This window comes from Odontesthes bonariensis, chromosome 9, assembly GCF_027942865.1.
Source record: "Odontesthes bonariensis isolate fOdoBon6 chromosome 9, fOdoBon6.hap1, whole genome shotgun sequence".
NCBI classification, from domain to species: Eukaryota; Metazoa; Chordata; class Actinopteri; order Atheriniformes; family Atherinopsidae; genus Odontesthes; species Odontesthes bonariensis.
Genome location: NC_134514.1, coordinates 25,158,181 through 25,173,486, shown reverse-complemented (window position 1 = coordinate 25,173,486; position 15,306 = coordinate 25,158,181). Strand labels below are relative to the sequence as shown.

The 15,306-nt window shown below is 40.4% G+C and overlaps 1 protein-coding gene across 2 annotated transcripts; it reads right to left on the bottom strand.

Annotated features, from left to right (window-relative positions):
- Positions 1–2,058: 2,058 nt before the first annotated feature.
- Positions 2,059–12,893, bottom strand: lbhl (LBH regulator of WNT signaling pathway, like). 2 transcript variants are annotated; one of them, XM_075474459.1, is made up of 4 exons: positions 12,530–12,893; positions 6,974–7,037; positions 5,377–5,668; positions 2,059–3,077 (listed from the first exon to the last, which is right to left on the bottom strand). In XM_075474459.1, the coding sequence occupies exons 1-4, from the start codon at positions 12,544–12,546 to the stop codon at positions 3,007–3,009; spliced, it is 444 nt and encodes a 147-aa protein (XP_075330574.1). In that variant the 5' UTR covers positions 12,547–12,893; the 3' UTR covers positions 2,059–3,006. The 2 variants fall into 2 exon arrangements, with proteins under 2 accessions (XP_075330574.1, XP_075330575.1); XM_075474460.1 differs by lacking the exon at positions 12,530–12,893 and adding an exon at positions 11,423–11,496.
- Between the last annotated feature and the right edge of the window lie 2,413 nt (positions 12,894–15,306).

Genomic DNA, 15,306 nt, shown 5'->3' with positions numbered 1-15,306 from the left:
TGAATATTTTATTAGTTACTATAGTTTTCCTACTCCTTGTAAAAGACCAATACCTGCCGATTAAAGTGTTCGTTGGAGTAGTAGGCCTAAATATTCAGCACACACCCTTTGACATGAGCAACTTAATGAAAAATGAAAAATATGTAGGAGTGTAATTAGGCTTCCGTGGTTATTTTTTTTCAAAGGTGACTGGTATGAACAGATTCCCAATAAGGCTATCTACAATTGCCAAACTGGTATTAGTTCTGCCACACTGAAATGCTGATGCAGAGAGGGTTTTTTGCATGGTGGGGCTCAATAAAACCAAGACCAGGAACACTTTGTTTCTGAATGAAACTCTGTCATCCATCATGACTGTGAAAATGGCTGACATTGAGCCACAGTGCTTTAAATGGGAGCCCCCAATATCAGTCATCAAGCATCAAAATCTGCCACAAACACTTACAACAACACTCATAAACAAACACACACAGAGAGGGACTGCTCAAGGGGCCCATTTGGGGTTATGTTTGTTTTTCTTAATTTAATTTGTCTGATTTTTTGTTTGTTAAGACTTTGCATACCTAAAACAATTTATTTTAAAATATAGCAGAATTTAGTGTAAAAGTGAAGATTTGTGATTTTGGTATAAATAAAACAATTTCTTTGTTCTTTAAGTTGCTAGTTTATGGCAATGGGATACTGCAAGGGACCCCCCCCAAAAAAAACCGAAAGAAACCCCCCCACGAACATGCCCCTGCCCCGCCCGAATCTCACTCCAAGCAAACTTGAAAACTTGAGAGCCCTGCAAATAAATATAACTAAAGGGCAGAAATAGTCAGATGACCGCAAAAGACGCGTTCCATGGTTATAAGTCCTCACAAACATGAGGACATTCCATGTCTATTTTTTCAATCAATTTGTACTTATTGTACTAATGCCTCAACGTACATCTTCGACGTCACCTGTGAGACCTTTTAAAGGTGATGACGGCGCGCGCGCTCCTCTGCAGAAATTGATTAGAAGTTCGGTTACCTTGATTTAGCAACAAGTCGTCACAGAGCTGTCTGATGTCGGGCGAAATTGCGCTCATACACCTTTGCTGTTCCATCAAGTGCGGCCACGTCCCCCAGCAGCGTTTCTATGCACTGAGAATGCTGGAAAACAAACATGTCCTGTCTCAGCAGGTGCTGCTCTCCTGACTATCACTGCACCACAGAGAGCAACCTGCTGCATCTGGATTTGGGTCCACTGTGAGTAGTTAAAAAATGCTCAGGGCTTATCGGAATTATAATCATGTGCGTATATTCAGAATTGTATATATGTATATGTATGTGCAATATATATATTTATTTTTTTTTTTCTTTAGCATGAGTTTCTTGTGTTTACTTTGAATATGTGTGTGTATTACAGTCTTTTTCTAGGTTTAGAAATAGCATAAAGCATATTCCAATGCTATTCTAGGGAGAATAGCATTGAAATATGTACCCTGAGGCTCAGAAAACCTTCAGCATCATTTCCTTGAGCTAGATTTTAGATAATATTTCTTAGTTCACTCCTATTATCTAACAACATCTCTTTATCATCTGTTCCCTACAGTTCTGTTGCTTCCGCTGTGTTGCTGCAGTTTCCCTGCATGAGATCATTGAAGTTCATTTTCTATCCCATCCTGAACACTACTTATAAAGAGCCTTGTATGTCTCACGCTTGCTTCATAGGTATCGACTTAGAGTATTGTCACAAACAGGTTTCATGGCCAACTTTAGGCTTAGTCTTTTCAGTGCTGGAAAGGTCTGTGTGTTACACACTGATGAAGAAGATTAAAGGTCGTTTAGAAGATCATTTCCAGTGAATCACTTGCACGAAACCAAAGCTTAATCAGTTTAGCGACATTGTAGTTTCTAATAGTTTTCACAGTTTTAAAGAAAAATTTACTGACATTTAAAACAAGAACATTTCTAAAAGTCAGATCAGGATTTTCTAAATGTGATTCTAAACCCACGGCACTCAAGAACAAAATCATATACTATGGGAACAGTTACTTTATTGTCAACTTCACAGTTATCATTGTGTTGTAATCCAGCGTTTCCATATGTACAAGTCATTCACAAATTAGCCAACCTACACATATTGTGGTTTAATCAAATAATTACAGTGCTCAGAGGCATCATTAGTTGTTGTGAAAAGGAACTACTGCTGTCGTCTTTTTTAGTGGTTCACCACGCATGGCTGTGAAGTTGCCTTTGCTCACTAAATTCTGCAACCTCGAGGAAAAAAAGCACATTAGTCAGCATTCGTCATTTCCATGATGTATTATGAGACATGTGGTTTGGATCTGAAGCTGTAGTCTCTGAATCCCCACCCCACAGTCCTGTGTGGATCCGAGCCATGTCAGAGCAGAACGGCACGTCGGTCCAGAGAGCAGCCTACACGTTTTTAGAATGCTTTGAGAGATATACTATATACTGAAGGGACAAATGGGTAAATGTTGGGGTCTACATGGTGATCTATGAGGAGGGTGTTCATTAAAGCACAGACTGAAGACTGTATTAGATACATAGATGGTGATAAAAAGTAGCAAAACAGGAGCAAAATAAATCCACTGTGGCAGGATGTCCCCTTTTCTAAGTTTATGACATCAGTAAGATTTCTAAAACTTGGAAGTACCAAGGGAAATGAAACACAAACCCACCAAGTCAGCAAAATGTTCCCTAAAAGTAAAAAAAGAAAAAAGCAGATACCATGTTGCTTAATTCACAAATGCCAGAAAAATGACCTGTTGCCTGTGTGTTGGAGTATGTTCATGTTCTCATTAGTGCTGGCATGTCTGCGCATTGAGGTTGTTGAACACTCTGAATGTAAATGAGAACATAAATGTCCAGCTCTTAGCGGTTTATTATCTGACACATATGCTGATACTTTGTGGCGTGTACCCCAGTGTAATGTCTTGTCACAGTAGTCGCCACAGTTCATGGTTGGATGTTTCGTCACAAGGTCAGCAGAGGCGGTGAGTTCTCAGAGGTGAGGTCAGTTGAAGGCCGGAGCGCTGCTTGGCGGAAGAGTCGGAGTGTCATCTCTAAACGCATCAGACTGGAGGTCTGCGGAAAAACAATGGCGATGAGTTTATATTGTGGTTTTCCAGCATTTCACATCAATTGTTTGCTGCTTTACGATACAACCTGCAGAATTTGCAGTGTTATTGCCCAGAGAGAGTTCCCTTATAGTAGCTGAAACGTGTAACTGGAAACACAGACTGGTAAGGATGAGCAGATTTATTTTACAGAGGCCTCGTGGCCGTTAACAAGAAACCAGAAACAGAGACTCAAGAAAAACAAGATATCAACAGTCTAAAGAAGACAGGGAGCAGAAGAACAACATGGAGGCTTGCTTTGGGGGGGGCTCTGAAGGGGAATCACCATCTTCCACACCTCTACAGTGTAGACCGTTTCATGTCCTTGCACGGAAAGCTTTATCACATTTCCCAAATATTAATATCAATTGGACAGCAATCACAAGGTTCTATCATCGTTATTTTTGTCTCAAATGCACCAAATGTTTTCAGTGGGCTCTGTTCAGAATAATTTGGAGCCATGCATAATCTGTCTTTCTTGATGACATAAGCAAAACCTTCCCTCAAACAGACATTAGTACTGGAAGGATGGCAGGGGCTAATGTCAGCTTTTATGTTGGTTTAAAGTCTCTTTTTTTTTCTATGGATTTGTGTGTAGTACTTGTGAGTAGTTAGTATCTTACCTGCAGTGGACAGCAGTCAGAGTGCTCTTAGTTTAGAAAACCAGAAGGCTTCCTGACTGATGAGCTAAAGCTAAAAAGCTAATCAGATGGGAGCCACAGAAGAGTGATTTTTTGTTTTGTTGCCATCTGGAACAACTCAAACCTCAGATTGTTCACAGCCTTTCAAGCCAATGTATTGTTGTATGTGTATTTCTTTTTCTTTACATTGAGACAGTTACATAGACTGAGTCTGTGTAACACTGCCCATGTTGTCACAAAGTGTCACAACCCGTGTTATGGGGCCATTGGACCACAGATGTTCTACCTTTGAAAAAGTGCACTTTTGAAAGAAAATCTGTTGGGGGGTGGAAATGTGCAACATAGTTCTCGGTCAATATCTCAAAATCTGTTTTGAGGTTGGAAGTGATGGTAGATTTTTTTTTTTACCTGCATAGCTTTTAGAAATTGGGTCTGTGTGGGTTGGCTGATTTAACAGATGATGTTCGGTCATGCAATACTATAAAAGTCCATAATTACTCCTAATAACTCTGGTTGAAGTTTGCAGCACCACATGAGGCCAGTTCACACTTTCAACAGCTACATGTCCACATGGAGGTATATTTGTCATTTTCCCTCAGACAGAGGGGTCTTCACACACCCCTCAGCAGACGTACAGATGCAACTCAAGATTTGGGACCATGCGCTTAATATACTTGAAGAAAATAAATATTTGATTTGAAGACAGGCTGTAAGAAGAGACTTGCTGTTATTTACAAGTTTATAAATCCTCTTTAAAAGTTAAGGATACACAGAAAGCATTTGACCCCTGGTAAGACCTAATTTCAAATTCTCCAGGATTCCTGAGGTATCCATGTATTCATTAGGGTAGAAAATATAATAGCATACCAATCTGTAACCAGCTGGTATAGTAATGCTGCAAAATCATGTTGTTAAAGATTTTAAAGGCACAGCCAGCCTTTAAGAAACATTAAAGGGAAGAGCAATATGATGTGGCTGCATAGCCACCGGATGCATAACCAAAAACTGAAGAATAATTGGCACCATATCTGCCTCTAGTGGTCATGTTCAAAATCTGCACCAGTCTGTGAATATGGATGCACAAACTCTGAATTGGCTTTAACAGGTCTTTCATCCCTCCGCCCGATGACCGCTGGGATAGGCTCCAGCTCCCCCGCGACCCGACCGACGGATTCAGCGGGTATAGAAAATGGATGGATGGATGGATGGATGGATGGATGGATGGAGGTCTTTCATCCTTTCGTGTGGTCTTATGGAGATCGGCTCGATGTAAGTATCATTAAAACCATGATATATCTATTTGATGTTGAGGTTATTTAGTTGTAAACTTGAGCTTTATTAACTTTTCAGGTCATTAAACACTCAAAATGAGACCAGTCACAGTTTTCATTTTTACCAACATCCTGACCAACTGATTGTTGTTGTTGATTTTTAACAAAAGCAATTCTTGACACATATAACCGTCAATATCAACTGAAGCCCAAAAGAGTACATTGCTTTTATTTGTCATAAGCAGCATGAAACCCAAAATTGATTTTTAGTTTCTCATTGCTTCAAAATCCGTATTAAAACTGCAACCATTATAAGAATCCCTTAATTGTTTTCATCGCAACATTCCCAGCTCACCAATGAGTGTCATGCCCGGCTGCTGGTTGAGTATCACTGATGTCTCTTCCTCCTCTTCGTCTCCCCAATCAGCGATGTTGGCTGGGGGGATGCACTGCTCCAAGAACAGGTCCTCCTCATCGTCCTCCAAGTCTATGTTCTCTGGAGGCCAGCGCAGCTCTCCGCTCTCCACTTCGCTCACTTCAGTGGGTTCCACAACAATGGAGGGCAGACGCTCCTTCTCGCGGTCGTGGTCCAGGCAGTTCAAAGAGGTCTCTGGGCCCAAGACAACCTCAACTGGGTCGGGGAATATCTGGAGGAAAGAGTGGGTAGGAACAGAGCAAGTTAGTCACATTGAAAGTAAATTCAAGTCATCACAAATTACTTTACAGTGGGTTTAAATCTTTAAATCAGCTTTTGGTTAAATAATCTAGTTAGTTACACTAATGCCTGAAGTTGTGAACCCTTTATAATGTTCTGTCTTTGCAGATACTTCATCAAAATCAAATCTGATGTCTGAAAATTAGATCAAGAGAATCCAATTAAACTGAAGCATTATGCTAGGACATTTATGTATCAATGAAAAGGATCCAACTCCTGAACCTGAACATCTAGGAACAGCAGATGATTTGAAGATGAAATTAGAGTCAGGTGTTGTTTAAAACAAGGTGCTCACTCAATCAGACATGAGTCAGCACCTTGTTTTATTTAAAGAACAGCAATCCGTCAAAGTCTGATCTTTACTATATGTTTGTAAAGGAGATTTCTGAGAACTTCTGAAGAAGAATTGTTTATGCTCACCATGCTGGGAAAGGTTATAAACCCATTGGATTCTATCAGTTCACAGTCAGACTAACTGTATGCAGTACAAGTCACCTACCAACAGCAGAACACTGAAAGTATGAATTTTAAATCATGCCAGCAAATTCTAAAGGCTTGTGTGGGGGGACATCTGCACAGTAGTTCAGTGTCAGCAGAAAGTGGGTCATGCAACAAGAGAACAACTGTGAGCACACAAGTCTTTTTATCCAAGGATGTTTCAAGAATAATACAATTATTTTTTTGGAACGACCAAAGTCCTCAACTTGACCTTAATCCGATAAAAATGTCGCAGAAAAACCTGAAGCTTGCAGTTCATGAGAGGACGCCCGATAGTATACAGAACAGATGCTGATCTCCACCGAGGAATAAGCTCCAATTCGTCCAAACTGATGCTCAGGGCTGATTAACAGTCTCCAGATGTATTTAGCGGCAGTTATTTCTGCACAAGCCAGTCACACTCATTCTCCTCAATAAATAAGTGACCGAGCATTTTCGTTATACATGTTTTTTTTAATTAGGCTGCCCTAAGCTTTTTTCAGAACTTGAGTGAAACTCAACGATGACATTTTAAGTCAAAGCTATAAAAGACAATTTTTTTATTCAATTCTAAAAGGGTCACAGGCTTTGAAGCACCACTGTGTATTTAATCCAACAGATTCCTTTCCCCGTCTCTGTCTGAGTGTCACCCACTCACACACCACAGCGATGTCTGGACCTTTTTCGTACTGCTTGTTGGTCATGCTCACGCAACCTGAAACCCAACCAGACTGACTGACAGCAGGGTGATGGAGCCTACCTGGAATGGTACTCTTTGGTCCTTCCTCTGCATGTCTTCGTGACTGCTCATCTCCTCCACACCTCTGCAGAGACGGAGAAATGATAATGAGGCTTAAACAGAAACCACGAAAAAGAAAAAAAAAGGAAAAGAGAAAGAGAAATGCATAAAGTGTCGAATCCTATTCACAGTTTAGAAACAAGCGCTTCCTTTGTGAAATATTTTTAAAGTATCTGCGTTTGGGAAAGCTACTTACAACAACTAAAGGCGAGACACCGCCATGGAGCGTGTTTTCTAAGTCTCTGATAGAAGAGCCTTCTTACTTTGCAAGAGCAGACTCTTGAGTCCAAATTCAATTAAGGGAATACAAAATTAAGGAAAAGGAAATTCAGGACACTGAGTTCTTGTGTAGCTGTGTGGCTCTCACTCCTTGACATTGTTATGTGACTTGTTTACAAGTCTGCCACAGCTCTATTCAATTTGATTTATCCTGCACTAATTTGCACCCTGTTCAGAAAGGAATTTCAATATTTATTTGTCCTAGTTTTATTTGAATTCTGTTTTTGTTCTTATTTTCTTAAACCGGCCGCCCCACCCCCGCACTTGAAGAGATTAGAGAGGGCAAAACTCTTTACAAGAAGAAACCTCTAGAAGAGCTAGTGGAAGGCTGCCATCTGTCTTTAGTGGTTTGGGTGAGGTCCATACTCGGGCATCCAGCTGCACTGGATAAAATCAAATCATCTCAATATCCATGAGATATCATCATTGCCCCCTCGTGCCCCAGTGTCAAAACAGAAAGAAAACAGTATCCAACGTGCCAGCCTTTTCATTGGTCAGAGATTTTTCTATCCTGCATCCCACTGGCCAACACTCGACTGACCATCTGTGTTATGAGGCTGTGCGTAAGCGTGTGAGTCTCCAAAGTACACACAAAGTGAAACACACTCTTGTCCCGGATTAGTGTAAATCTCACATGGGGTTAGAAACTAAAAAGGATTGCATACTGTTGTTTGTCTCTTATACTTTTTGCTGCCTCAGCTTGAGAAACTCCAGACAGGGCTGTGAGCCTTTTGGCAGTATAAGCTTGTGAGAAACACATGTCTTTACTCACTTTTCACAGGGAAAAAAAATGTATATTGGACCATTTTTTTCATGCATAAGGCTGGGTGTACATCCAATTTCAGTCTCTTTATTTCCTCCAGATTAAGAAGAACTGAGGATCTGTCTGAATCCTCCATTTATCCCCCTCTTCTGTTCCGTCTTTCTTTTTTTTCACTTTTTGCCTTTCCTTTCTCTGTAAGTAACAATCATATTTAATGCCAGGTTCCTGCTAAATCTTAAAAACCACTTTTTTAAAATTTCCACTAAAAGACTGATCTCATATGTGTTTCTGTTTTTAGACGTTGCTACTTTTAGACAGTGTTGTATAAAGTACTGAAATCTCACACTCAAGTGAAAGTATAGGTACTCCTCCAAAATGTGACTTTGGTAAAAGTCCAAGTCACTGACTGAAATGTTACTTTAGTTAAAGTCTTAAAGTATCCGAAACGTCTTGTACTTAAGTATGAGAATTACTGTAAAAATAGATGTACTGTACTGTAATGTAATGAAAAGTATAAGTAAAAAGTAAACAAGGTAAATGCAGTTTGAATGACATTTTTTATATTTTGGTCAACTTTGAAGGTCAAATACACTTAAAATCTACACACAACCAAGTGCAGGCAAAATTTAGACCAGAAAATACAAACTTTGTGAACCTTTAAGTTTTTCTTCTTCAAGTAATGTCAGTGCTGAAAATGAGGCGTACATTACACCATTAAGAAAAAAATTAAACAAAAGAGGCTGCTACTGTTATTGCCATCATTATAAACAAAATTTAAAGAAAAAAATAGAAGAAAACTGAAGCTTATCTGGCATCTGAAGAGGGAGTCCAGTTTGAAACTCCTTTTGTAAACCTTTCTAAAAAATAAATAAAATAACTCGGAAAATGCGGCCAACATCACCAAGAAAAAAAGCTGTTACGATTACTGTACTTCACAAGCTATAGGAGGTGCACACACAAGCGGCCATTATACAAAAGAAAAAAAGAATTGGGAGGGAACTGCAGGTTATCTGGCAAGGGAAGTTTCTGTAAGACAGAATTTGGGCAGGCATAACATGCATGGGGTCAAAACACTGTTGCGTTTCTCTCTCTCTCTCTCTCTCTCTCTCTCTCTCTCTCTCTCTCTCTCTCTCTCTCTCTCTCTCTCTCTCTCTCTCTCTCTCTCTCTCTCTCTCTCTCTCTCTCTCTCTCTCTCTCTCTCTCTCTCTCTCTCTCTCTCTCTCTTAACGAGTAACTAAACCGAACAATGAAAATGTATTGGAGTAAAAGTATGCAATTAAGTTTGGAAATATAGTGAAGTAAAAGTGAAAGTTGTCAAAAAATTTTAAACTCGAGGAAAGTACAAAGTATTCCAAAATATACTTAAGTACAGTAGTGAAGTATTTTTACTTCGTTACTTTACAACACTGCTTTTAGATGTACTTTCAGTTACCCACAGTAGCTGCCATGTTCAATCTGAAGAGGGAAATCAATTTGTAAATTCCTCCTGGCAAAGTTGGGTTCCTTATATTTTGGTACAAAACAAAAGGATGTCAACAAGACAAGGATGTTAACACACGAGCTGTACAATATTGGTGTGAATGCTGCCTGTGAATCTGTGCCCCACATGAGGGACAAACCATCGGACTTTCACACAGAAGTCTTGGGTTAGACTCTCTGTAAGGGCCAAGCATTTTCCTACATGGGATCTTTGATGTCTGAGCAAACGACCTGCTCCAGCAATTTTGAATCCCCTAAAAACTTGTCTGTGTTGAAGTTTTTGCCGTGATGAAGAAAAAAAAAACATTGCTTAAAATGGGCAGGGGTGTGGCTCTATAAATGTATCCCCATTTAGTGAATGGCAGTCTATGAATGTGCTGATCTGACCCTACTCACATCTTTGCCCACCAGCAGGTTACACTGCCTCCCCTGTCAGCTCAGACCATTTTTTTTTTGCTATGCTTGCTTTAGCACTAATATTGGGGCATATTAGTCATTAATGTTTGAACCACAGGGGGATTTTCACAAAGAGGAGGCTGCGTTACGCATGGTCACATGCAAGTGGAAGTGTCAGAATGGTAACGTATTCCATCTCTACCGTTTTGTACAGCATTAGAAATGCACTGCTCGCCAGTCGCCTGCCATGCTCAGATCCTCCAGCTCGCCCATCTGTCCCGGCCTACAGTTCTTGCAGCTCTCCTGGTTGGGAGTCCTCAAGTCGCTCCCTGCCAGCGGTTTGGAACATACCCTTGCAAGGAGTCTCAGCTCTTTGCTTGGCCTTGCTTTTACTGTCCTCTTCACCTAGCTTGTGCTAACTCATCATCTAACTTCCACCAACTCATCACTGCATCAGCTCCGCACAATGCATGCAAAAAGCCCCACAAAGCAACTTGTCAAGATTGGTTCTTCCATTTCTCTACTATGAACATACACTGACACTTTCAGAAGCAATTTAAATGAACTTCTGGTCTACCTGCAGGAATAAAGAGGAGCAAAGGAGGTTTATTTATCATTTCAAATCTATATGTGTCCCGTTTGATTCTAGACACAGGGAATCTAAGTTTGGGATGTACTCATATTCAAATATATTACAACAAGACAGTTTTTGGCTGTCAGATTTATTTGGTTCTTTTTAGCTACATTAACTGACAGGGAGAGCGCTTTCTCAAATAGAAAAATCAATATCAAAATAATTTGTCCGGCTTGATTTTGGCTGATCTTTCTAATGGTTTGACATGATGTGACAGATTTCAGGCTTATCAATCCCGACAACATGCTCAGTGTGTCGTACAATACAACAAATAAAGGAACTCTAAGCCAGTTTGCGCAACAGTCAGAACGAGGACGCGGTGTCCTCATGTAAATAGGATCAGCTTTGGGGGGATGCTATCATTTTTGACCCACTTGTGAATGTGTGTAGCCTCACAATTCAATTTCTGATCCTGTGCTGTTGACGAGTGTACCACACTAAGCTGTCCATGTGCCACCTGGGATGGAAAACTTTCAGCAGCTATTATGATGAAGAAGCTTAACCTCTGTGTAATCCCGCTCATGCATAGTTGCTCTCAACACCTGCACGATTCAGCCCAGTCAACAATCACTCTTTTTTTTTATGGCATGCAATGCATTTGACTGACACTGCAAAATAAGTTTCTAATCACCAACTATGCAGAAAAAAGAAAAATGACAGATTTCTCTCCTGATCACAGGCCACATGAGTGACATATATGGCTAAATGTATTTCTTGCAGTGTAAGGGGTTCATGCTATAAGGTTCAAATCGGTGTCACGAGGAAGAGGAAACTATGATAGATAAATATCTGAAGTGCTACTACACCTCAGCTGGTTGTGATAGTAAGACATTCAAGCCGTTGCTTATCTCTTTCTTACCTCTGCCATGGAATCTTTCAGGTGTTTCCACCGTGGCTTTCTTGAGAGAAATTGTCCACAACCAAAAGACGAGCACATTTCTTGCAAACATGCTCTTGTTATGCAATGGCTGAAGTCACACTTGAGAAATTTTAAGGTGACCTTGCAAAAGTCCTTTAAGGTTTCCTGTGCAATGATAGCGTTTTTTACACTTGTTCAGCTTCACCAGAGCTGTAATCTTACATGATTTCAAGCTGCACACCCCGGAGCTAAATGAGCCATGCGGTAATTAGCAAGAAAAAGCCTTCTGTTGACCTTAGAAAATCTTCAGAACATTCAGACGTCCCTAAAATGAGATTGTACAACGCATAGTGTATTTTTATTTTATTATTAGTTTTTCTTGGTCTGTTTCAATTCACTTCCATCCCTACATACATCCCTGCTCTGAGGAATCCACCCTCTTACATAAGTATAGCAGAGGCATGTGGTAGAAAATATAAGTGCCTACTAATATTTATGCAAGACTTGGTCAACGTACTTAATAGTTTCATCAACAAAAATACACACATTGATCAATTTATCGACATATCAGTACAGCCTTTGTAAAACACCAAGTTTTTTTTATCAGGTTGCAGTCCTCTTTCAGTGAAGTACTCAAAGGATGAGTTGGTACCTGTGCAAAATCCACAAGTTATTTATCTTATTAGGACTTTAATTTCACTACTTGTATCTATTCCCTCTTTTGAATAACTGGTTTCTATATTAAGAATGAACTTTGGTCTTATCTGTGCGACATGGATGCAAAATATGAGGTCTTAACTTTCATAGTTGAATCACAACTTTTATCTTTAAAAATTGCTGTCTGTCAATAGATATCCAAAAGTCTGTAAAACAGCTACTAAAAGAAAATTTTGGGGAAGTGAGTTTCTTACTCCTGTTCACTGCAGCAGTAGTTATTTTACTTTGCATGATCATATCTTCGTGACATTTCACTGTTGAGTTTAGGTTATGGGAGTCATGAGGATAAGATCAATGAGTTCAGTCCATGAAAAACGTAAGCTTCTTGTTTATGTAAGTGTAATTCGGGCTTTAAATACACACACACTCACTGACACAAAATGCTCTTACCCCTCAGTTGCTGTCATATATAAATCTTCTCCATCTTGGCACAGTTCCACAGTAGTGAAGCTTGCCTCCTCCACAGTGAGCACAGGTGACACAAGAGGGGGTGCAGGAGGAGGTGAGCAGCTCTCGCAGCATTCCCCCTCTGCAGAGCCCTCACTAGAGTTTATGGCCTCCACGGCGAAGCCTGGATGGGGATGGTGGGGTCCCAAACACGCAGGGATCCCAGGAGTTGAGTAGATGATGTAAAGGTAGATGTGCACCCGGCTTCCTACGTCTGTCAAGGCAACCCTCTGTCACTCTTGTCCAAATCTACACGAGCTCCTCTGACTCCTGTATCCACCTTCCTTCCTCATGTCTCTGCCGGTATCCTTCCCTGTTCCACCCAATGCAAGGCTTTGGAGCACAGCAGGATTAGCGTCTCTTTCGATTACAGAGGCTGGATGGGTGACGTCAGTCGGGCTTGACAGTCCCCTCTGGTGAGGTGGCGCAGTGGGTCATCTCTGAAGTGAGGGCGCACAGACTTCACATGCACTGCTATCGATAGAACAAGGATGGACAACAACAAGATGGGCATTGAGAAGTTTTGCCCTTTTTTATGATGATTTCTTTTTATCTTTCCCATGCTGTCTGTCCTTTATGACCGTTTTGTTGTCAACTGCATGTGCGCTGTCGCTCTATCCATGGATTTAGATTTGGACGATTCATGGAATTAGCTTGGGGGATCAAGGGCTCAGGGGTGGGGAGGGGATATATATATATAACTGGCAGCAACTGTTGCTAAACAGACAGGGCACTACTGACAGCATTGAGTAATCCCCTCTGTAGGCTAAGTCAAAGTGCTGCATATGGAACAAAGGAGAGAAGGAACCAGTAAGATCCTCGAATGGCTTTTTAATGAATCAGGCACAACAGGGGCACCCAGCAATCATATCCTGCATTAAGTGATGATTTAGTGGTTTTCATCCTGTTCTGGATGGATCAGAACGGTTGTTTCCACCTCTCAGAGTTTAGAAATATTTGTTGCTGTCTTTCACTCACACTCAAAGTCAGTTTTTATTGGGATTTATTTTCATTTGACACAATTTGGATTATCTCAGCCTTTTTTTCTCCCTTAACCCTAGAACACTAATGTTGAGTGGTTTTCACCCATGCAATTGTGGTTGTTCCACAGTTCCCAGCTGCATTCTTTATTAATTTCTTTTATGTATCCCGTCACAATTGCTTAATTTTTCACAAATTTTATGTCCCCTGCCCCCCATGGTACCTTTATTTTTGTTTTGAGACTTTGTATAGTTGGAAATAAAAAAAAGAGTACTTCAATTTGCCATATATTGTTGTGTTTTCATTTATTTTGATGAAGTATTTTTTAGGAGGTATATTATATGAGGTATAATACACCCAACAAAAATGTACGTTAGTGTTCTAGGGTTAAGAATGGCTTCTTGACAGCCGCCCAGATGCCTCTCTCAGGTCTTGCATTAGGTCTATGCTTGATTCTTTTTGTTTCTTCACTTGTAGATACTGTTCATCTGTTATAGATTTTTTGACAGGCTGCTAGTAACAGTGAGCCTAAAGATACTTTTTCGGATTAGTTCTTTACTAACTTGACCGTGATGTGTCGGCACAAATTGATATGAAAAAAGCAGCCAAAGCAAAACTTCGGAAGACACCTTCAGAAATGCTGGAGAACTATTTCTCAAGACCTTTTTAAAAGAAAACGCTATATACATACATATATATATATATATACATATATATATATATATATATATATATATATATACACACACATATATATATACATATATATATATATATATATATATATATATATATATACACACACATACATATATATATATATATATCTATATATATATATATAGATATATGTATATGTATGTATATATGTATATATATATATATATATATAAATATATATATATATATATATATATATATATATATATATATATATATATATGAGCATTTAAGGGCTAAACTCTGCCAACCAGATAAACTGTACTCATTTGCAGCTTCGGCTGTCTGTTAAGTTGTCAAAATTAGCTGTGGACACTTTCCGCATGAGTAACAGTAAGGCTGGCATGAATATAAGATGGCAGTCCAGTCTTTAACATGCTATGACAACACTCACGAACTTAACAGGGTGTGTCATCATAGCATGAATGCTCTGAATAAATCATCAAATAAAATAAAATTGATTTGTGTGCGCCTGTACATTGGGGTTCACCCCGGTAGACGAGAGGGTATCCTCCCTCCGCCTTAGGGTGGGGGGACGGGTCCTGACTGTTGTTTGTGCTTATGCACCGAACGGCAGTTCAGAGTACCCACCCTTTTTGGAGTCCCTGGAGGAGGCACTAGAGAGTGCTCCTCCGGGAGACTCCCTCGTCCTGCTGGGGGACTTCAATGCTCACGTGGGCAATGACAGTGAGACCTGGAGGGGCGTGATTGGGAGGAACGCCCCCCCGATCTGAATCAGAGTGGGGTTTTGTTGTTGGACTTCTGTGCTTGTCACGGACTGTCCATAACGAACACCATGTTCAGGCATCAGGGTGTCCATATGTGCACTTGGCACCAGGACACCCTAGGCCGCAGCTCAATGATCGACTTTGTAGTCGTATCGTCGGACTTGCGGCCGTATGTCCTGGACACTCGGGTGAAGAGATGGGCGGAGCTGTCAACTGATCACCACCTGGTGGTGAGTTGGCTCCGCTGGTGGAGGAGGAAGCCGGTCAGACCTGGCAGGCCCAAACGTATTG

Bases quoted from the DNA above. Each gene is read 5' to 3' on its own strand.
- lbhl (XM_075474459.1), bottom strand. The intron at 5,669-6,973 runs GTAGGCTCCATC...TCTTTCCTCCAG, and splicing joins ACCAAAGAGTACCATTCCAG to ATATTCCCCGACCCAGTTGA. The intron at 3,078-5,376 runs GTGAGCTGGGAA...GTTTTTCCGCAG, and splicing joins GCCGGGCATGACACTCATTG to ACCTCCAGTCTGATGCGTTT.